The 22058-nt window shown below is 70.1% G+C and overlaps 1 protein-coding gene across 1 annotated transcript; it reads right to left on the bottom strand.

Moving 5' to 3' along the window:
- Nucleotides 1-4722: 4722 nt before the first annotated feature.
- OLFML2B (olfactomedin like 2B) lies at nt 4723-21083 on the bottom strand. Its single transcript, XM_016129757.2, has 8 exons — nt 20524-21083; nt 18313-18576; nt 16713-16820; nt 14251-14427; nt 9983-10214; nt 8061-8516; nt 6099-6275; nt 4723-5736 (listed from the first exon to the last, which is right to left on the bottom strand). Exons 1-8 carry the CDS (start codon nt 20713-20715, stop codon nt 5135-5137), a joined length of 2208 nt encoding a protein of 735 aa, XP_015985243.2. The 5' UTR covers nt 20716-21083; the 3' UTR covers nt 4723-5134.
- Nucleotides 21084-22058: the final 975 nt, after the last annotated feature.

The following is a 22058-nucleotide window of genomic DNA, read 5'->3' as shown; positions in this document are numbered from 1 at the left end:
AGACGCTGCGACTCCGAGCGGCTTCTTCACATCACGCCGACACAGTGTCTCCTCTAGCCGGGCGGCTTCGAGGAAGACAAGTCCCCACCCCCACAGCCCCAGCCGCCGCTTCCATCAGGGGCTCAGCCGGGAGGGACCGGAAGTTCGCGGTGATTTCCCCAGCGTGAGCAGGGAAGGTGCTGAAGCGCCCACACTCCGGGTGCCGCTCGCGTGAACACAGGCGGCCGCACGACCCCGGGCCCTGGCACCTCGCGAGACCCCCCGCCCGGAGCAGGCAGGGCCGGGGCGCCCGAGGGGAGGCCTCGTGGGAAGCCGGGCTTCGCGCTGGTCTCGCAGCGGCTCCTGCCCTCTGCACTGTCACTGCTGCAGCTGCCACTTGGTACCTGTCCCCCGCGTGGGACGGGAGGTGCCGGAGGGCAGCCGTTGGTCAGTGTCAGACCCATTGCGTTATCCCCGGCAGGGGTTTGTGCTTGGGACGTGGCACTTCGGGCGTTTCTGGCTAAATCAGTGTTTCTGTTGAGTTGAGTTATCGAGCGTTTGGAAAGCCCCAGGTGGACGTCTCGTGCCGCGTGCGGGATAGATGGCGTCTGTCCTGGTGTGCGTGTGGCAGCCACGTCGCCCTACGCTGAGGCTCGTGGACACGCCGTGCCCGGATCTGAGGCAGGACGGCAGGCCGCGGACGCCCCGCCCCACGCAGGCCGCGGGGCCGACTCCCCTCCCCGGTGGGCGCTGCCTGGTGCCTGTTCCTGACGGCAGCCTGTGGCCCGGGGGGGGGGGGCAGTGGGCCTGCAGGTGTGGCCCCCCCTTTCTGTAGCCACAGCAGTGCAGGGAACTTGCTCCAGATGCGAATTCTGTGGCCCCGACCCATGCCCCCGAGTCCGCCTGTGGTGGGTCCGGGTCTGTTGTGACAAGCCCCCAGGGGGCGGACAGGAGCTCGAGAGCCACGTGCCCCCACAGTGGGGAGGCCGAGGGGTGTCGGACCAGAGACAGGCCTGCCTGTGGCTGCCAGCGCCCGGCTCAGGGCCACCAGGTTGCCTTGCTGTCACTCCCTGTCTCGGGGTTCATGCAGCTACCCCACCTGGCCGCCTGCTGCCCAGGTGGTCGTACCCCACCTGAGAACAGGAGCCAGGCTGTGCCCCGAATCAGAGGTGAGCGCCCACTGCCGGGGCTGTGGCCAGGGAGGCGGGGGGACTGTCCTGGCTGCCCAGTCTGGAGCTCTCTCAGGTCTGAGCCAACAGGTCCCACCGGCCTCCCTGGAGCAGGACTCCCCAGGAGAGGCCAGGGACCAGCCCCGCCACCCTCACTCTGCAGACAGGCCTGCTGGGCTCCGGGCCCCGTCAGTGCGGCTCTGCCCGTGGGCCCCACGCTTGGCTGCACGCTGGAATCCCCCGGGGTCTCTAAAGAGTCCTCTGCCCCCGCCCCCACTCTGAGGTCAGCGGTCTGGGGGGTGGCGGGCCCTGGGGCTCGCACTGCCCTGGGGGCGCTGGGGGCGCCACCCTCTGGGCCAAGGCCTCGCCCGTGTTCCGGCATCTGCTGAGCGACAGGTTCTGGGGACGACGCAGGGGTCCAGGGACGGGAAGGTTGTCTGGGCGTCCGAGTCAAGACTCAGCACAGGGCTGGAAAGGAGCAGAGGCGGGGGCGGGGCTGGAGGCCGGGCGCCCGAGGGGTGACGTCAGGCATTCCTCCGCATGTTAGAGCCGGGAAATGCTTGAAAATAGCCCCGGCCTGAAATGGAACTTTCTGCGAAATGGCGTGTTCTTGGAAGGGCCGGCGGGGGGGCGGGGAGCAAGGACAGCGGCTCCGGCCTCGAGACGGGGGACGTGCTGCCGAGACAAGAGGCGCAGAGGGGAGGGGGGCCGAGCTGGCAGAGGAAGGGGTGGAAGGGGACGGTGAGAGGAGCCAGGGGGGACCGGGGAGGACGGTGCTGACCCCAGCCCAGCCGCGGGCACTGGCCAGTGGTGTCCCCCGGGAGGGCTGCGTGGGCCGCTCTCCCCGCAAAACAGTCGGGTCCCCTCCCCCCAGAGGCCGTGGGGGAGAGGGCAGTGCCCTGAGCCCGTCCCGACTCAGCCTGGCACGAGCCCCGATTCCTAGCTGTCCCCTAGGGCCTCCTCCAGGGCCAGCAGCCAGACATTGTCACAGGAGAACCTGGCAGACAAAACCGAGGACCGCCACCGGGCTCCCCACCTCGCGGGGGAGGGGCGGGTTCTCCACCTGCACGGTGCAGAACTGGGGGCCCCCTAACTGGGCGCGGCTGACTCGGTGCTCAGGACGGGCCGTCTGCAAAGTGGGTGAGCGGCGGCGGCTTGAGCTCAGCTGTCCTGACACGTGGCAGGCGGGTCCTCACCAGGGAGATGGCACAGGATGGTGGGGGTCAGGGGGCACGAAGCACCCCCATTCCGGGGTCAGTGCTCGCCCTGGGCCCCTGGGGACTCAGCCGAGCCCGGGGCTTCCCGTGCGTGCACCAGCCAGCTCTGCCCCGGGCGGCCTGGCCCTCAGCGCCCGACCGGACACCTCGCAGCCCTGCCGCCGTGGCCCAGCCCGTGGCTTTCTGCAGGAGTGCGGTCCAGGGCCGGCTCTGTTGCCCGTCGGCCGTGAGCCCTGGCGTGGCCTCGCGGAGGGTGCACCCAGACAGGCACCTCAGTGCAGGGCGGCGGGCTGGGAGCTGGGGCCACCGCTGGCCTGCGGTTTCCGGGGACGGGGGGAGGAGTAGGGGTCAGGCGAGGATGGTCTGTCCCGCGGGAGCGAGTGCTGCACCCCACGGTGTCCTTGCGGCAGCCCCGTTGCTTGCACGCCTGCACACGAGCGCCGAGGCCACTGTGAGACGGAGCGAGAATGGCCCAGGTCTGTGACGGCGGGAGACGCGGTCCCAGGCAGGGGGCACTGGAGCTTGCTGGGAGGGGCGTCAGTCCTCTGCAACCAGAGCTGAGCTGTGGTGGCCGCCCGAAGGCCGGCGCGCCAGTCCGCCTTCTCTGAGACGGGCCCGGCTCTGATGGGACACTGAGGAGTCCCGCGACGGCCAGGCTGCGGAGGACGACGCGCCAGTGGGGGCCGCTCAGCACCCAGGTGGGTGTGCGCTCAGACGGCGGGGCCAGCAGGGCCCTTCCTGCAGGAGGCGGGCTTGGGGCAGGGTAAGAGAAGGGGAGGGATCGGTCAGGTAGTGACGGGGCCTGGGGGGGTGGGGGCAGGTGGACGCAGCCAGGACAGTCCAGCGGAGGGGACAGTCTGACAGGAGGATGTCCTCGGGCCATGTGGCCTGGCCGCCTGGAGGCTGCGGTGCCCAGGCGGGTGTGACACCAGCTGGCGGGCAGCCTGCATCTTGGCCCACGTCTTCACCGCCAGGGTCGCTTCGAACGACCCAGATGGTCCCTCGAACTTGTACGGCCACCTCGGGAGAGCCATGCTCTGAGGATTTCCTTTGGAGGACACACTTCGCACGCTCGGTGTCCCTGGGCACAGGGTCGACAGTTCCTGGATGTCCTCTCCCGGTTGCTGGGAGGTGGGCGACATCGCACAGGGTGCGTGCGGGTGGCTGTGAGCCAGCCCGCCTGGCCTCTGCTGTCCACCCTGAGACCCCGTGGGCCCAGGCAGGACGAGTGGCCTGTCACGGAGCGGGAGGCTGGGCTGGGTTCTCCTGAGGGCAGCAGGCTGGCCTCCCGGCCACGGCAGCCGCCAGGCTGCTCCAAACCCCACACGGCCCTGGGACTCCTGCCGCCCTTGGCTGCACTTGAACTTCCAAACACTGCCAGGCAGTCCCGGCCAGGCGTCTCCAGCGAGCTCAGCTGAGGTCACGGGGAAAATAACCCGGGACCAGGCCCCGCCCGGGCCGACTCCCTGTGCCTCCCCCGCACGCACGCGCGCGCACCCTGGTCCTCCCGCTCGCCGGGCTGCGCTACCTGACAGCTGGGAGTGCCGCGCAGGGGGCTCTGCCCCGGCCGTTCGCGTGGACCACTCTGGAAAGGCTTTAGGACAGAGCTGAGGGACACTCGGGCCACGGCGGCCGCTCCGACGGGCGGCGCGGGGAGCAGCCGCACTGCCGTCCACACCGCGCGCGGCCGCGCGGTCGGCCTTGCTCCACAGCACGGCGAACACGAGCCGTGGCGGACGCCCAGATGGCAAACCGCAGAGAACGGGGAGGCGGAGGCGGCGCCGTGTTCACACCGCAGCTGGCGCGGCAAGCCGCAGGGTCACGTACAAACGACTTTGGGAAACCGAGTCCCGCAAATCTGTCAGTGGAGGGGTGCGGGCGGGCGGCGCGGTCCGCGCAGGACGCACCGAACAGCAGCTGCTCCCTGGCCGGGCGGGGGCCCTGGGCACAGTGTGGCCGCTGCCTGTGCCTCCCACGTGCCCCTGGGGCTCTGCCGCGCCCCCACACCTCAGGCGTCCTCTTCTGTGCCCCGCCTCGTGCGGCGGGGAGGAGGGGGCTCAGCCGTGCTCGGCAGGGCGGCCCCTCGCCGCGGGGCCGTGGGAGGGACAGCTGGGCCGGGCGCCAGTGTCCAGGGTGAGGGGAGAGACTGATGGCCGGTCGATGGCGTGACTGCCGGCTTCGTGGGCAGCGCAGGACCTCACTCCGCCGTCTGTTTCAACGGCACCGAGCGCCGCGCCACACCAGGCAGGCGAGGCACGAACAAGGTCGCTGGAGCCAGTGGGAGAGACGAGAGGCCAGCCCGGGCCAGCGGCCCCCGGCCCCGGCCAGACCGATGAGTGCTGCACAAAATCCGGGGGTGGTTTTAAATTTCTTCTTTATTAAAAAAAGCATTTTTTTCTGGGGTTTTAAAACTTCTCCCGTACATAACTCTTCCCCGCCCCGCAGCTCCGCCTTCTCGCCTCCTCCTGGCGGCTCGCGAGGCCTCTGCCTGCCGGGCGTCAGTGCGAGGCCAGAGGGCTGGGGGGACGCGGCCCCGGTCCGGGGGGGGCGGTTCCTCTGCACGAAAACGTACCCCGTGAAGGATGAGACCAGCACATACACGTATGGATTGATCTACAACCCATATAAAAAAAATAGACCCAAATTGTCATCTTACATTATACAAAATAATATATATTTTTCAGACAGCACCTGCGCACCTGCGCGCGAGGGCGCGCACGCACGCGGGGGCGCGCACGGCGCCGCGGCCCCGCGCACGCCCGCCCGCGGTCAGTAGGCGAAGATGACGTGGTAGGTGACCTGGTGGCCGTTGTCCCAGGCGTAGAGCAGCCGGTCCTTGGGGTTGTAGTCCACCTGCGTGGTGTAGGCGTACTCGTTCTCGAACAGCAGCCGCGGCACGGTCTGCGTGTTGGTGTGCGTGTCGAAGGCGTACGAGATGTTGGCGTTGCGCTGGCTGCGGCTGTCCACGGCGTACAGCACCCCGCAGATGACGAAGCAGTTGCCGAACACGTGCCGCCGCAGCCCCGTGCGCCACGTGGTCTCCTTGCGCGTGCTCAGGTCGGCGGCGTCCAGCTTGCTCAGCACGATGACCTCCTGGCTGGAGCCCTCGTCGTCCAGGGCCGGGTAGATGAGCCACAGGCCGTTCTCGTCCACGGCGAAGTCCACGTCCGAGTGGCCGTGCCAGCTCCAGGGCGTGGCCTCCTCGTAGGCCACGTCGTGCAGCAGGGCCCAGGCGGCTACGAAGCGCAGGCGCAGGTCGTACTTGATGATGTTGCGGGTGAAGGCGCGGCTGTAATACAGGGCGCCGCCGTACACCACGTGGCCGGTGCCCACCCAGCTGTAGGGCAGCTTGTAGGAGTTGCTCCAGCGGCCTGCGGGGCGGGGCAGGGCGGGGCTGAGCCAGGCGGCGGCGGGCGGGCTGGGGCTCCTCTGGCGCCCTTGGCTGCACCGCTGGCCTTCCACGCCCCAGCACCCCCTCTGTCCTGCTGCGAGCTGTCTGTCAGGAGCCCCGGCGCGGGAGGGCATCTCCCTGCCATTCTGGGGGGACTCCAGGCCCTCCCCGCTCAGGGCGGAGCTCGGAGAGGAGCTTCCAGCTGGCGGGAGCTGGACATGGTCCTGCCACAGGGGAGGCCCTGTCCCGGCCCAGACTGCGCCCTTCTCGGCCACCGCCACCGCCGCGGGTAAGGTGGAGGGGGCTCGGGACAGGAGGGCTCGCCCGGGACCAGCCACGTACCCTGCTTGAAGTTTTCCAGGTTCCGGAACTCCACCAGCGTGTTGCCGTAGTAGTAGTTGGTCACGTAGATGCGTTCGTCCTTGGCCAGGGGGTCCTTCATCCAGGCCCCTTCGTTCCGCCCATACGTGTTCTGCGTGGTGGGGCCCGTGATCGTGGACAGGGTGTCCTTGCACCGTCCTGCGGGAGGTGGGGGAGGCGGGTGGTTGGGGTGAGAGGAGACAGGCCCCCCGGCCCCTGCTGTCTTCCCGCCGGGAGACCGAACCCCTGGGCCAGTCAGCAGCCTGTGTCACCGGACCCAGATGTTGCTCAGCCTCGGCTCCCGCTGCCCCTCACGCCTGCCCACACCGTGCTCCGTCCTGGTGCTGACCCGGGCCACCGTCACCGCCATGCCTTTGATCCTGGCTGCCACCGATTTCTCAGCCCTACAGACCTGTCCCCGAGGACAGGCAGACCCACTAAACCTTGGACGAATAGTATGGCAGCACAAGTGACCAGAGGCGAGGGCTCTGTAGGTGTGACCAGGGACACGGAGCCCCACCGGAGCTCCCCAGAGACCTGTCCTCAAGCCTGCGCCCTGGTCACTGCCATGGGCAGGGTGTCAGGGCCCCTTCAGGGACTTGGGGGGCAGGGAAGCTTGCTCAGGCTGTGGGTACCCCCTCCTAAGGTCAGGTTTGCCTTAACGGGACAGGAACTCAGCAATATCCTGAGTGGCTCTTTGGAGTGACCTGGGGTCCAGGGGAGCCCCTAGAGGCCACCAGAACCGTGCTGGGCTTGGGACCAGGTCAGAGGCCTGCAGTCATCAGTGTGTGGTATTATGGCTGGACACAGCCTAGGATGACATTGAGGCCACACGCGGTCACTGAGGTCACCCTGGTTGGGCACATAGGGAGCAGGAGGGGGCGCGGGGCAGAAGCGGATACATCAGCTGGTCCAGCTCGCCGCCCCCCATCCCCGTAGTTCGGACGCCCCCCGTGCCACCAACTGAGGCATGAATGGCAGCAGTGAGCAGAACGGCTGGTCCCCGACATTCCCCGTGGCAAAGTGACAGAGGCCTGCGGTTCAGGTCTGGGGTCCTCTAAACTCTGGGCCACCCTACATTGTGCCATCTGCCCCATTGTTCTGCTGCCCGCGGGGTCTGCGGCAGGAGCCCGAGCTGGCGGGCGGGGCCGGCGGGGCAGGCACCTCGGTCGCTGCTTCCCGGGCCGGCCCCCCTCGGCGGGAGCAGCTGGTGGGGCCAGGCAGCTGTGTGGGGTCGCTGCGTCTGGGTCGCACAGTGGGGAGGGGCAGGGGGAGGGGCGGGAGGAGGGCGGCCCGGTCCCTGTTGGACGAGCAGAACCTGCCGGCCAGAGCCTCGCTCCCTTGACTGAGCTCTGTTCACAACAGGAAAATCACACAGGAAAATCACGAAGCGGACGGTCCCCTGGAGGATGCCCCAGCCCTGGCTCCAGGTGGGGCCTGCGTGCCGACCCAGGGCGGGCGTTGAGTCCCCCGCCAGGCCAAGCCCCCCATCAGAGGTGCCCCCGGCCCGCAGCCGGGAGCCCCACGGGGACGTGCGCCTCCCGCCTCTGCCCTCGCCTGCCCGGCCCTTCCGAGGGCAACGCCACCCCCCTCTGGCCTGGCTAATTTCCCTCCTCCTCTGAGGTGAAGGTCAGTGTCCCTTTCCAGAGCGTCCGTCGGACCCCAGGGCCCCTGGCAGCTCACACCCCTGCATTCCTGTCTCACAGGTGCGGCGGGCCCTGCCCGGCCCATGTGCGCCGCCCGCCTCCGGACGGCCTCGAACGGGCGGTGACTCGGGAGGCGGCTGGGCCCCGCCGCTCCGTGTGGGTTTCAGAAGGGCACGGCCGGCTGACCGCTGGCCGCAGGCAGAGCTCTGCTGGCCTTTCCCTCGCTCCCCCTCCGCTCTCAGCCCATCCCAGGCTCAGCCCTTCGCCCGCGGACACCGGCTGGGCAGCAGGGACTCACCGATGACGTTCCGGATGTCGTCCTCGTCGGGGCCCGGGGTGGGGCTGGTGCCCTGCCCCTGCGCGTCTGGCCTGGTGGTGGGGGGCCCTGGGGCCGGGTGTGCAGTCTCTGGAAACGTGGCCCCAGCAGCCGCCGGCGGAGAAGTGGGGGTCACGGTGGCGGCCGGGGCCCCGGGGGCAGGTGTGCGGCCCGCCTCGGGGGGCTCCGGGAACACCCAGGGCGGGGGCGGGGCTGCCAGCCCTTCCACGGGAGTGGGGTCAGGGCGGCCGGGCTCGTGGGGGGCCGGGGTCGAGGCCTGTGGCTGCGCCGAGGGCGGGGCCGTGGTCTCGGGGCCTATGTCAGCGGTCACGGTGGCTGCTGGCCGGCGGGTGGCACCGGTCAGCGGGTCGTCATGTCGTAGGAGCTGGTCTTCGATCAGCAAGTCCACACCATTGTCTCCGCTGAAAAAGTCGTCCTCTGGGGAACAAGGGGGCGTTGGCATGTGCCCGGGGGACCCGGACGGTGGCACTCGGCCGGCTGGCGAGAGGGTCTCCGCCCCAGCGTGACACGCGACTCTCAGTGGAGCCCGCTGGGACCCGGGGACGGCGGGGGGTACAGGGGGGAGGGGCCCCGGAGCCCGCATGGCCGGGTGCTGCCCGGCCCGGCCCTCGGACACCGGCTCGCAGGCCCGGAGGCCTGGGAGGGAGCCTCGGCCGCTGTGGGGACGCAGACAGGGCGGGGCCACGTGTGCAGAGAGAAGGTGGGTGACGAGGGTACAGTGCTCTGGTGACGTGGGGACAGAGACGCGAGCAGAGGCCTGAGGAGGGCAGGGGTCAGCCAGGAGGGCAGGGGTCAGCCAGGCAGCGACCGGCGAGCAGCGTCTGGAGCAACGGCTGCGGAGCCCCGGTCCTGGGGCCAGAACTGCCCGCGAGGCCGAGGGCAGCAGCGGGCGTGGGCGCGGGGAGCCAGTCCTGGGGCCGCGGGCACTGAGCGTGCGCTTCAGGTCTGGTTCTGAGCGGAACGGGGGTCTTCAGGGTCGAGCGGAGGGGATGGGGGGCAGACTTCTGAGAGGGGACGCGAGGTCAGGCCGGAAGGGGACGGAAAACCCGGAAGATTCTGCCACTCATCAGACACCCTCAAGGAGCTGAGGGTGCAGGCCCGGCAGGGGGCATGTCAGCACACGCACACTGACAAGGGGCTTGTCCCAGGACACACAGCAAACGTCCCGCAAGCCACCGAGGCCAAGGGCAGCGGCTGCGGCAGCCACGCTGAGCCTGCCCCTGGGGGCGTAGGGTGGGCCGGGGTGCGGCCAGGGGCAGCGCGAGCAGCAGCGAGGGGCGACGGGGTGCCCACGGCCCTGGAGAGCGAGTCCCCCGCCCGGGCCTCGGCGTCCTCGTCCCACGGCCCTCCGCTCGGCCACGTGGCTTTGGCCAGCCCAGGGGAGCCGGACGGCCTCCCGCGGCCGCTCAGCGAGTGAGGGCGCGGGGCGACTGTCTCTGCGGGGAGTTCGCCGGGCCGCAGCACCGCCCCCTCCGTGTGGCTCCGCGGTGGCCCTGCCCGCCCCGCCCCCTCCGTGTGGCTCCGCGGTGGCCCTGCCCGCCCCGCCCCCTCCGTGTGGCTCCGCGGTGGCCCTGCCCGCCCCGCCCCCTCCGTGTGGCTCCGCGTGGCCCCTGCCCGCCCCGCCCCCTCCGTGAGGCTCGCGGTGGCCCTGCCCGCCCCGCCCCCTCCGTGTGGCTCCGCGGTGGCCCTGCCCGCCCCGCCCCCTCCGTGTGGCTCCGCGGTGGCCCTGCCCGCCCCGCCCCCTCCGTGAGGCTCGCGGTGGCCCCTGCCCGCCCCGCCCCCTCCGTGAGGCTCGCGGTGGCCCCTGCCCGCCCCGCCCCCTCCGTGTGGCTCCGCGGTGGCCCCTGCCCGCCCCGCCCCGGGGCCCTGCACCACCGACTCACGCTGCTCCTCGATGTCGTTCTCCTCCTCGGGCTCCTTGGCCTTGTAGTAGGTGACGCCGCGGATGACCGTGGGCCTGGAGGCCGGCCGGCCCCGCAGCAGGACCCGCCTCTGCAGGGGCCGCTGTGGCCTCCGCGCCTCGGGGGGCGCGAGGGGCCGGGTCCGCAGCAGCTCGATGGCGTTGACCTGCTGGGACACGGTTTCCTCCCGCAGAAACCGCTCCTCGTACTGCGCCTTGCGGGGGACACGGGGGGGCGGGGTCAGGCACGGGCCCGGCGGGGCTCATCCGGGCGGCGCCCCTGGGCCCCGGGCTGGCCACAGGCGTGCCAGCCTTCGGCCTCCGCCTCCCCCTCTGAGGATGCACCCCACTTACAGACTGGGGGCCGGGGCACTGAGGGGGCCCATGGGTGCCTGAGGCCCCACAGCAGGTCGGCGGGGGAGGCTCGGGGTGAGTGGGACCCAGAACCCATCTGTGGCCCACACCGCGCCTCCCCGGGTGCAGGGCCCCGGTCAGCTCCCGGCTGGCAAGGCCGGGTGCTGGGTCTGGTGTCGGCGGGTGTGGCAGTGGATCGGGACAGAGCCTGGGCACAGGACCACGATCGCTCTCGTCTGCTCTCAGGGGACACAGCCTCACACCTCCCGCTGCGTCGGGAACGAAGTCCCCGTCTCGGGCCTGGCTCTGCGGGCGCCCGGGGCTCAACATCCTCCCCGCCGGCCCCCAGCCCCGCCTCCGCACACGCCGCCTGCTCACCCCGATCGTCCTGCCCGCCCTGGGCAGCTGCGGCTTCGCTCAGACTGTTCTCTGTGTGGACGGCCACTCTGTCCCCCCAGACGGACACTTACTGGAACCCCCCGGCCCCCTCCATCCCCCAGGGCTGTGGGAACGCTCCCAGCCTCGCCGGGAACTGGTCTCCCGTCCTCACTCCGGCCGACTTCTCGCCCACGCCCAAGCCCGCCTCCCGGTCCTTGCTGACGAGCCCGGCTGTGGGGGCAGCGCGGCCCCCCCGGCAGGAGGCCACCTGTGGCGCCGGCCTCCCCGTCGGCCTCCCCAGTGCCACTCGGGTGTCGTATTTATGGACTGCGGCCAGCTAGGATGGCAGAGACCTCGTCACCTCCGCCCCCCTGGGTGGATGGTCCCGATATCAGCTGCCCGAAGTTCTGAGTCGTGTCGAATCCCAGGGAGCTGTCTGCGCCCGTGACCGGCTCTGAGCTCCCGGCCGATCACATGGCGCTTCACCACGGCAGCCCACGGCCCGGGCTCTCGACGGCGCTGTGGGAACGCCGCCGCGGGTCACACGGAGGGACCGCCCCGCTCCGCCCTCCACGGAGCTGCCCGTGTCCACGGCGTGGCGGGGCCTCTGGGTCCTCCTCGTCCATCTCGGCATGCCCCCCAGGGTCACAGTCACCCCCCCTCCAAAGCAGAGGACTGCGGGTGCAGAGACTGTGAGCTGGCTGCGAGGGGGCTCGGGCAGGGCCCTCAGGGGTGTGGCCTGGCCCTGCACGCGTGGGGACTCAGCAGCCACCGGACCCGGGAGAGCCCCCTGCTCACCGCGGAGCTGGGCACGCCCTACAGCCCCGACTCCAGACCTCGGGGACGGCCGCCAGACGGCAGTGCCGCCGGGGGTCAGACTTCTGTCCCCAGACGCCCAGGGCCTCCGGTCACTGCACATCAGCGTGCGGCGGCTCGCGGGGCGAGTCGGGCCCCGGTACCGGCCCCCACCACCCGAGACGGCTGTCCTCACTGCCAGCCAGCCACACTCGTGACCAGAGGGCACAGGCGGCCCCGCACGCAGAGGGGACCCGGTCCCGGACGGCAGTCCCTTCCGCCCCGTCCCCTGGCGGGTCCTGAGACCACCCGGACGAAGCCAGCAGACCTACGCCCACCCCTCTGGCTTTCCGCTTCTGGCTGACGGGGTGACCTTGATGAGGGGCGCAGGGGCCCCCGGCTGCTGCTGGTGGCACTGCCGTAAGCAGCTATTGAGGCCACGCACGTCCCTTCCTACAACGTCTAACCCTGCGGCATGAGGCAGGCGACGCCGCCCGCACTCTGCAGACGGGGAGGCTCAGGGCCATGGAGCCATCTGGGTGAGGCCAGCGGATCAGTGGCCGTGAGGGACACTCGCCGAGTCCCACGGCCAGTGAGCAGGCCCGGCTGGCTGCCGCCAGAGCCTGGGCTGTCTGTCCCCTGCCGGAAGCCTCAGTACCCACAGCCGTGACCACGGGACTAGCTCATGAGCCGCCCGAGGCCTCGTCGACACCCTCCGGTCCACAGGGCCATGGCCTGGCCAGCACCCAGCAGGCCTGGGGACCCTCAGTTCCTGGAAGGAGTTGCCTCAGAGGCCGACGAGGCCCCCCCCCCGACTCGGACACTGTGGGGGCCGTGGTCCTGGGCTCCGGGGCCCTCGGGCTGGCGGAGCAGGCTGTCATTTCCTGGTGGCAAACCCTGGGGACGGCTTTAATTCCAGGCTGGCGGGACGGGTGGGGCCGCCGTCCCCTCCCAGCCAGGCTGCTCACAGCCTGTGCGGGCCATGCGACGCCCCCAGACTCCCTGGTGACGGGCTCACTGGGGAGCGGCCCCCCAGGGCTTGACCCTTGTCCGTTAAGCTGAGGGCCGGCGCATGACCTCAGCCCTTGCTTCCTGATTGTCCACGCCCGCCCAGCCCTCCAGGCAAGGACCTTCTTGGGGAGAGGCTCCCAAAATTGCCACCCACCATTCCGAGAAACCCCAACATCATCTACAAGAGCCAGCCGCACCCAGGCCCTCCTCGACCCCGTCAGCATGGGGTTCGCTAAAGGTACCGGGGTACGGAAGGGGGAGGGCGGGCCAGCCCCGCTCAGCCCTGTGCCGCCCGGGGCCTCGGAGCGGGGGGCTCTGCCGAGCAAGGGGACGAGGCTCTGGCGCGTCTGGTCTGGTTTGCTGTTCGCCCTCGGAAATCTGAGCTGGGCTCCTGAGCAGACCACATCGTGTGTCATCGTGACGAGGCCGACTCGTGAGCCAGAGGGCAGGGAGGGCTGGACGCCACGGGCGGATGGGCAGCGCTGGCCACTGCGGAGCCTCCGGGCCCCCTGCCGCCCAGGGTCCCCCGCTCTGTGGGTCATCATGAGCTCAGACCTCGCAGGGATGTCCCAGCCGGGGACTCCCAATGGGAAATAAATAGGGATTTTGGAGGAATATGTCATTTCCCAAGAGCATCGAAGTCGTGCTCGCGGGCGCAGCCAGAGTTGCCGGCTGTCCTGGTGCGCGGCTTCCGGCCGGGAGCTGGCTGGCGGGGGGCGGGGCGGGCGCCACGATCAGCCCCCGCCTGCCCGCCATCCTGCCCCGGCGTGCCCCCGCGTCCCCAGCCCAGGTGACCCCTCCTCGCTGCGGCAGGAGCCGCGCCCCCCTGCCCACCACCGGCCCGTGGCCCTGCCTCACAGCGCCCCCTCCGCCCCGGGGCCCGGCGCCGTCACAGGGCTTCGTGCAGACCCGTCTCGCGGGCAGGTCCTGCCACCAACATTCCCTGTCTCCTCCTCCACCCCGGGTTAGCTCCCCAGTGAGTGCCTGTTCCTCAGGCATCGAGGGAGGGGACAGCCAGGCAGGTCGAATGGCACCACGTTTAACCCGCGGCTCGTAAACGTCACCTAGTAACAGGAGCCGGAAGGAACGGCACCGCATGGGGAGGCGTCCCCAGCAGGCGGGTCCTTTGGCGGTGCTCGGCCACGCTGGACAGTGTCCGTCCCACGCACCGCGACGCGCCCGGGACACAGCGGGGTGGGCAGGCACAGAGGTGTGCGGCCCCGGCCAGCCCTTCCTGGCTGCGCGGGGGCGGCCGTGAGCCGGCCTGGGTCTGACGTTGACCTCCGCCCGCCCTGCCTCCCAGAGCCACGGTGGCCGCCACGTGGGCCGCAGTGTCGGGGCGCGGTGGATTACGAGGGACCTGTGAATGGTGGGGCCACGTGACGTCGCTTCAAACCAGGGCACTTTCGAGGGTGGGAAAAGGCTCTGCGCATGATCGTCAGGCCAGGATGCCCCAGACCAGCCCCGTGTGCACCCCGCCTCGCTCACAGACCTCGGGGCTGCACAGGTGCAGGTGGGTGTGAGGGAAGAACGGGGCCCTCGGCAGAGGCTCCGACACCCCTCACTGAGCCTCTTGGGGCTTCCGAGGTAAGCAGAAGGGGCCCCGCACACTGCGACCCACGGCGGGGTCGCCGGATGAAAGGGGCCAGGCCCGGGCCAGCATCGACGCCTGGGCCGCGAGGTGCTGGCCGGGCCGGGCGGGGCCGGCCGTACCTGTGGGTGGGCGTAGGCGGCCGCGGCGTCCCGCTGCACGGCAGAGCGGGCGTCCGGGGTGCACTCTGGGACGTCCCAGGAACAGTTCTCTCTGCCTCGCTTGTTCATCTCGGTGCGAATTCCCTCCATGTCGTCTCTGATTTGCTTGTTTTCCTTGGTGAGGTTTTTGGAAACTTCCTGAGAACATAGGAAATTCAGGAGGAGAATCCAGTGAAGAGCCCAGAAGACAAGCAGGTGGCTGAGGCCTGACGGAAGACGGATGCCAGCCAAGGAGCGACAGGCCCCAGCGCGTCCGGCCCTGTGCTGGGGGCTGGCCCCAGGCCCCAGGCCGCATCTCCGGGGAGTGTGGCTGCAGTGGGTCACACAGCTGGGAGCACTGTCCACGGCCAGCTGCCCCGTAACAGGCCTGGCGCAGGGTCGCATGTGACAGCAAGGAGCCCGGGCTTCTCATCCTGGGGCAGGGGATGGCGGCTCGCATGGGGTCCACACTGCAGGAAGGAGGTGACCGAGCACCCCGGCTGGCTCCGTGACGGTGGGACTCGCGAGCTCGGCGGGGGGAGGGCACGGACCGGGCACCGAGGCAGCGTCCTGCGGGCCGAGTGCCCTGCGGGTCTGTCGGCAGGTCTGAGGTGCCCCTTCTCTGGCTACGTTCGGGCCGTTTGCTGCCCTGGGGTCCCACGCCACCTGCCCTGGGCCCTGGCCGACGGTTTCCATCGGCACCCGAATCTCTAACTGTGATGTCCAGATTCGGGTCTGTCTAGCGGGGTGCAGCGGGCGAGGGGAGGCCCATCTGCGTCCCCCCTTTCTTTATTAGACCGATGTGGGACGTAAAACTCCCACAGAGGCTGCCGTGGCCTCCGGCGGGGCCAGTGGCTTGGAGCTGGGGCTGTGCACGTGCCCGGCCGACGGAGGCACCCTGACACTGTGGCTCCGGGCCGCGCAGAATTGCTCGTTCCAACGAGCCGGGCGTGGGAGCCACTGGCCACGGCCTCTCGCCGCACCGGACGGGCCGGGCATGCCGCCTGGGCTCCGGCCGCGCCAGCCTCTGTGGGCCGTCCAGGACACACGCGAGCACCGCAGCGGTGGGAAGGCCCGGTGTGTGGTCTCGCCGGACGGGCGGCTGCTCCCGACAGGTGTCACTGGGGGCGGCCAGGTGCCGTCCTTAGGGGAATGGATTCTGGGGGACCATCTGGGTCACATGCCACTGCTGCCCTGCAAGGCCTGTGACCGTGGATGACCACGAGAGCCCTGTGCCTTGTGCCGGGTGTGACCGTGGACGACCACGAGAGCCCTGTGCCTTGTGTCGGGTGTGACCGTGGATGACCACGAGAGCCCTGTGCCTTGTGCCGGGTGTGACCGGGGACAGTCCTGGCACCCCTCCACGTGGGCTGCGCCCGGAGTCAAGGCGCTAACCCGAGCGGACGTGTGTGCCACACGCTAAGTGGCTGTGCGTTTCCGCGGGCTACGCCGGGAGAGACCTGAGCTCAGGCCCGGGTCTTCCGGTCACGGGTGAGGAGGCTGAGACGCGGGGTCAGGGTGCGCCTTGCCCGAGACCCTGCAGAGCGGTGGCAGGGCCGACCCTGCGAGGCTGCTGGGCACACGCTCCTCAGCTCGCTCGCTGGGGCCCTGCGCTTGGCCAGCGACCCAGACGCTCCAAGGACATCAGTGAGGAGCCCGCGTCCCCGGCAGGGAGGAGGGCGGGCCAGCCGGGTGTGGGGGCTGCGGGAGGGGCCCGCGGGGGGCTGCGGGAGGGGACTGTGCGAGACAGGGCCGGGGCCCAGCCATGCGGCAGGCACAGCCCCCACGTGACCCACACACGTCTGTCTGCAGGGGGCCTGGGCGAAGATGGCAGGCCTGCGGGCGGAGGGGACAGGCTTTCTGTGGGAGTGACGTGAGCAGATGTGGGGTCCCAGGACCCCGGCTGGAGGCCGGAGTTTCCAGTAGCCTGCTCCACCCTCCCCCAACCTGAGCCCTAGGACCAGGTGGCCAGGGACAGCCACCCCAGCTGACAGCTGTCTGCAGCCCCAGAAGCAGCAGGCGCTCAGCCGACAGCACAGGCGGGGGCAGCCCAGCCCCTCGGGCCGCAGCTGACAAGCCCGGCAGCTGGCCTGGGTGAGGAGGCCACCAGCTGCCGCATCTTGTCACTTCCCAGCCCGACAGCTGTGGAGCATCTGGCCACGCGAGGCGCTGGCTGGGACCTGGGTAAGGAGGGTGAGCCGCAGGCCTCCGGCGATGTGCGTCCCCATGAGGGGACCCCGCCCCGCACCTACACCACGTCGGTTGTGAAGTTCTGGGGGAAGAGACGGCGCTTACGCCTCACGGGTCCCCACCCGCTTGGCGTGATCTGGGATGAGGACCAGAACGGGCCACCTGCTCGGGAACTGTGCTTCCCGAGAAACTTCTGTGGGAAGTCGGACGCACTTCGGCTTGCCGGGAAGACGGGGACCCAGGCCCCCCCTTACCTCCTCCAGCTTGTCCACGCGCCCCACCAGCCTGGTGGTGACCGAGTGCAGCTTCAGCAGGTCCAGCCCGTAGAGCGCGCCTTCCAGCATGTCTATGACGGTGGACAGCTGTGAGACAGGGGCGGGGTCAGCACAGGGCCCGGGCCAGCAGGGGTGCTGGGAGGCTGGCGGCTCGCGGGTGGGGCCCGGGCGCCGGCTCAGCGCCCCCGGACCCCCGGGCGTGCACGTCTGTCCCTGCTGCTGGGCCGCGTCCCCCCGTCTTTGTTAGCGTGGTGCCCGCCCAGAATGCGCGGTCCCTGAGTGCGTGACCAAGCGCCTCGCGGGAATGCTTCCCGAACACCCGCCTTCGCCGTCTGCCGCAGGCCCAGGGGCGCCGCGGTTTTCCTCAGCGCTAAGCTGCGCTGACCCCGGGGACGGGACCGGCGGCCGTCTCTGAGGTGGCGAGCGGCCATGGGCCCCGCCTCCCCGGCGCCTCCGGAGCCACCGGCAGGAGCGCGCTGTGACAAAGACCCTGGAATGGAGCCTCCCCGCCCAGGGCCAGTCCCCAGGACAGTCCGCTGGACGCCCGGGGCCTCTCTGCCCCCTGCCCACCTCGCAGCCTTGCTGTCGGGCGAGAACCGTGTGAAACACTCGTGTCCGGGAGGGCTCCCCAGCGGGCGGGGACAGCCGAGCCCCGCCGGGGGCCATGGCACGGCGTCCTAGCAGGCACTGCGATGACGTTCTGACCCCTGCCGGCGGGTTCTGCCGGCCTGTTCCGGAAGCTGCACGAGCCTGACCCTGCAGCCGGCGGCTGCCCTCGGTTCAGGAACCACTTTTATGGCGGAGCAGCAGCTCCGAGGGTCACTCACTGTCCAGTGAAACACCAGTGGCCGAGTCAGTGCCAGGCGCGGCACAGCGGCCACGCCACACACGGCCGCGGGCGTACTGCACACTCGACTCGTCTGTCCTCGGAACGCCCCACGAGGCAGGCGTCACTGTCCCCCTTTCACTCAGGGGACCGAGGCCGGACGAGTAGGAACCTCAGTCTGACACCGCAGCAGCTGCCATCGGCCCCGAGTCCGTCTGACTCCCACGCCGAGCTCGTCCACTGCCCCAGGCCACAGGGGCAGGGCACAGCAGGGATCGGACCGGCCCAGCCAAGCCCCGGGGCCGCTCCGCTGGGCCTGAGCCTCCCCCCAGTGCAGCTGGACCGCAGGTCACAGCCCGATGACTGGACCTGGCCCGTCCTGCCCGGAGTCACCGGCCCTGCCCAGGACTGAGTGGCTCGCTGCCCTGTGTGTCCTTCACATCTTTGGGGCGCATGTGGGGTGCACAGCAGATCATGGCAGTAGTTCTCCGGGAGGAGACACCGAGTCCCCTGGGCCGCCGGGCATGGCCTCTGCCCATAGGCCCGGCCTCCCTCGCGCCACGACCGGTGGGCACACTTCGCTCAGGACCAAAAGTGGCCAGTTTGCCAGATCACCAGCCTCGGGTCCACACGTAGCGCCGGGCCCAGGGCCTGGCCCTTTCAAAGGCTAACGCAGGTCCACGCAAAGGTCTGCGGTCCCCAGGCCTGGGTCCCCGGGGGCCCCTGCCCCTGGCATCGCCCTGTGGGCCCCACCTTCAAATCCCGGCTGTCGGCCTCGCGGAGCTTCTGGAGCCTGAAGTCGCCCTCGCAGGGGTTGAGTGCCGAGGGCGGAGCCACGCAGGCGCACTTGCAGGCGGAGCCCGAGGTGACGGTTTCCACGGTGTAGACGTCCTCCTTCCGCGCGGTGCCCTCGGCGGCCCTCTGGCAGGCGTCCCGGCCCAGGGGCCTCACCACACACCTGCACCGGCAGTCCGCGCCCTCGGCCACGGCCTTCACCTTGTCGTAGTCGCCCAGCAACTAGGGAGACAGACGAGCGGGGCCGTGGGCGCGGGCGGACGCGGCCCCGAAGGAGGCGCCCCGTCCGCGCTGCCGGAGCTGCAGACGGCGCCGACCGGCGGCCGGGGGACCGTCGCGGCTCGGCCGCTGGCCGTGACTTGTGCTCGAGGGCGCTGAGTGCCGCTCCTGCTTGCCTCGGGGAGCTGTGTGTTTCTCGGGGGCCCGTCATCCCTCCAGCGGTCCTTGCCCGAGCTAGAACCCACGTTTCGATTAAAGAGGGGGAAGAAAGTGCCGCTGCCGTGCCGGGCGCGGTGGGGGCTCAACCCGGGACAGAGTCGCCATCGGGGCACCAGGGAGACTTCCTGGAGGAGGCGGTGTTCGCACTGGGCCTCGGGAGATGGTTTGGGCTTGCAGGCAGGGAGCTGGCCGGGACCCGCCCGAGAGCCAGTGAGGCTCACCCAGCTGAAGGGTTCACTCGGCGCCCAGAGCAGCCTCTGAACTCAGACCCCATACCGGAGCTGGGCGCAAACGGGGGGCACAGCCGCCTCTGCGGGCGAGCCACGTCCTCCTGCGCCACGGCGCCCTGCAGCCTCCCCAGGCGGAAACGCCACTGCGGTCCGGCACCTGCGCCTGGGCCCTCGCTGGGGACCGGGGTCCTCCCAGCTCCCGTCTGGCAGGCGCTGCACCCCAACGCCAGGCCCCCTTCGCACAGGGCCTTTCTTCCGCCTAGGCTGGGCAGGCCGTCCCTGAGCTTGCTGGAGAGGAAGGGTTCCGGGGTGCTCCCCCAGACTCCCCCTGAAGCCTCACTGAGCCCCTCGGGGTCCCTTCATCAGGGCCCGGCTCTCCGGGAGCTTTCGGTGATGGCCCTGCACAGCCTGGGCGGACAGGTTTCTGCCTTTTGGGCGTGGAGGTCAGTGCGGGGCTGGGGGCCAGGGCGGGGCTGGGGGTCAGGGCGGGGCTGGGGGTCAGTGCAGGGCTGGGGGTCAGGGGGGGCACTGGGGGTCAGGGTGGGGCTGGGGGCCAGTGCGGGGCTGAGGGTCAGGGAGGCGCTGGGGGCCAGGGCTGCGCTGGGGGCCAGGGCGGCGTTGGGGGTCAGGGCGGCGCTGGGGGTCAGGGCGGGGCCTGGCATGCCCACACAGCCACCAGGGAAGGGGCGGCTGGTGCTGGCGAGCGCCAGGCGGAGCCGGAAGGAGCCCCAGCACCAGGGCTTGGCAGGGTGCCTGGGGGTCCCTCTCAGCCTCCCCTCCCCAGGGTGTGGTGACACCCACCACGCATCATCGCCCCGGCCCTGGGGAGCAGGGAATAAGCAGCCCAGAGAGAGCTGCCCTGGCAGTCAAGGCTCTGGGCTGAAGACCCCGGGGCCCCCCGCTCTCCTTGTCCCGAGCCTGGTGGCCGCGAGCTGTCGCGTGGGGACAGGGTGTGCAAAGCTCGTCGGGTGAAACAAGGACTGTCCTTGGAACAGGGACACTTTCCGAAGCCGGTCGCGGTCAGCGGCCACTCGCCCCGCGGCCATCTGCCAGACCCGAGTGAGTCCGCGTCTCCCGCTGTCCCTGTCCGGCTGTCGGGGGCGCCTCAGCTCATCACGCCCGTCGCCGTCCTGCCCACACTCACCCCGCGCTGCCGGGTGCCTCACGCCTGCCACGAAGCCTCCTCCTCCTGCCCCGTGTCCCTGCTTGCTCTCTCGGCCCTCGCGACAAACAGCCACACAGACCAGAGATGGCCCTACTTTCCACAGCCCTGAACCGAAGGCTGTGGCGGGTCCCCCTCCTCCTCTGCTTTCCCCGAGACCGTCACCTTGAAAGACCCCGTGACTCTCAGCGCAGGTCCCGCCGCCCTTCCCCTAACAAAACACGCCATAACCGAAACCCGGTGCCTGTCACTTTGCCGGCGCGGGGGTGGTGGTGGGGAGCACTGTCCTCAGGCTCTTGTGCCCAGCCGGCCGGCTGGAGGCGCGGGGCCGCAGCCTACCTGCGACAGGACGTTCTCCTGGTTGTCCGCCTCGTTCTGCAGGGTGTCGTCCTGGGCGGGAGCCCCCGTCGGCGTGGCCGGGGGCTCGCTGGTGCCCGCGGGCTCGCTGGTGCCCGCAGGGGCAACGCCGGACACGCAGCCGGGAGCCACACCCAGAGCAAGGCAGAGGACCAGCGGCAGAAGCCCGGCCATGAGGGAGACAGGAAGGGGCTCCGGCCCCCCGGGAGAGCAGCTAGGGTCCGGGTCCTGGCAGGGGCTGGGGCGGGAGGGCGTCTGGGTGCGACCCGGAGGGTGGCTGCTCAGGGCGCCTTCTCCAGCTGGGTGCGGCCGAGCGGGGCAGGCGGGCGCGCCCCGGAGACCCTGGTCATCTCCTCCGGCGCCGGCAGCCCTGACTGGGGTCCACGGGCCGCCAAGCGCCTCCTCCTCCGCAGAGGACTCGGGTGGCAGGAGGGGGCCCGGTAGTTGCCGGCGGGGAGCGCCGGGCGGGCGGCTGGGCGCCTGGGGCCGCGCAGGGAGCCTGGGGCGCGGGGGCTCGGGACCGGCGCGCGCTGCTGGGCGCGGGCGCAGCTTAGCGCTTGCAGAGCGAGGGCGGAGCCTCTATTGTGCCGGCCTCGGGGAGGGGGGAGGAGGGGCGAGGGGGGGAGGGAGGACCGGGAAGCGCCCGGGCGCCCCCCTCCGCTGGGCCGAGCGCCCGTGGGGTGGCGCGGAAGGGCGCCCCTTTTCTTCATGCGACCACAAGTGGAGAAGGGAGAGCAGTGACCCGGGGCCAGGTCCCTGAGTGTCGGCGTCCTGTGCGCCCACTGTCGCAGACCGGAGCGAGTTTCTTGCGCGGGAGGCAGGCGGAGCCGCTGGGTGCTGGGCACCCTCCCGTGCTGGCCAGGGAGGCACAGAGCCTCCTCTCCGGGCGTCTCCAGCGACCCGGCCGCCGCTTTGAACTTGGCGCCTCGGTGGCTTGCTGGCCGGCGCAGCGCTGGAACCCGGTAACGCCTCCCCCCAGAGGACGGCCGCTGAACTCCCAGCCGAGATGCGCCCCAGTTGCCTGAATGTTAAATACAAAGACGGCTCTGTCAGTAAATCTCTGCCACTCAGCGCGTCCCTGTGGGAGACGCTACCGTGCAAGAAGCAAATGTTGTCAAGGGGCACAGCTCTTACTGCTGTCGTGGTTTGTGACACGTCTCAGGGTCTCCGTCACTAGATGACCTCCAAGAAGGCGTCCACTTTCAACGATGTGCGATTCTGTTACCCTGTCCCTTAATTAGTGTCCCTTTTATAAACCTAGTGTGAAGATTAACAACGCGTGAATTTAAGGACAGGCACTGAGTGTCTTTGGTGACAACTGTCACCCTAGAAACACTGAACAAGGCCAGACCCCTCCAAAGATGTGAAAATAGTATTACAAGTCCTTGGGAAATTCAAACACCTGTCTCTTATGCTGAAGAATAAGGGTTGCATAATTTAAGCTAAGGAAACTTCAGCTTAAATAAATGATAATTGACAGACGTATAGTAATAATAATCCTTATTGATGTATTTTAA

Source organism: Rousettus aegyptiacus, unplaced genomic scaffold, assembly GCF_014176215.1.
Source record: "Rousettus aegyptiacus isolate mRouAeg1 unplaced genomic scaffold, mRouAeg1.p scaffold_m13_p_17, whole genome shotgun sequence".
In the NCBI taxonomy this organism is placed as follows: domain Eukaryota; kingdom Metazoa; phylum Chordata; class Mammalia; order Chiroptera; family Pteropodidae; genus Rousettus; species Rousettus aegyptiacus.
This window is presented reverse-complemented; position numbering and strand designations above follow the sequence as displayed.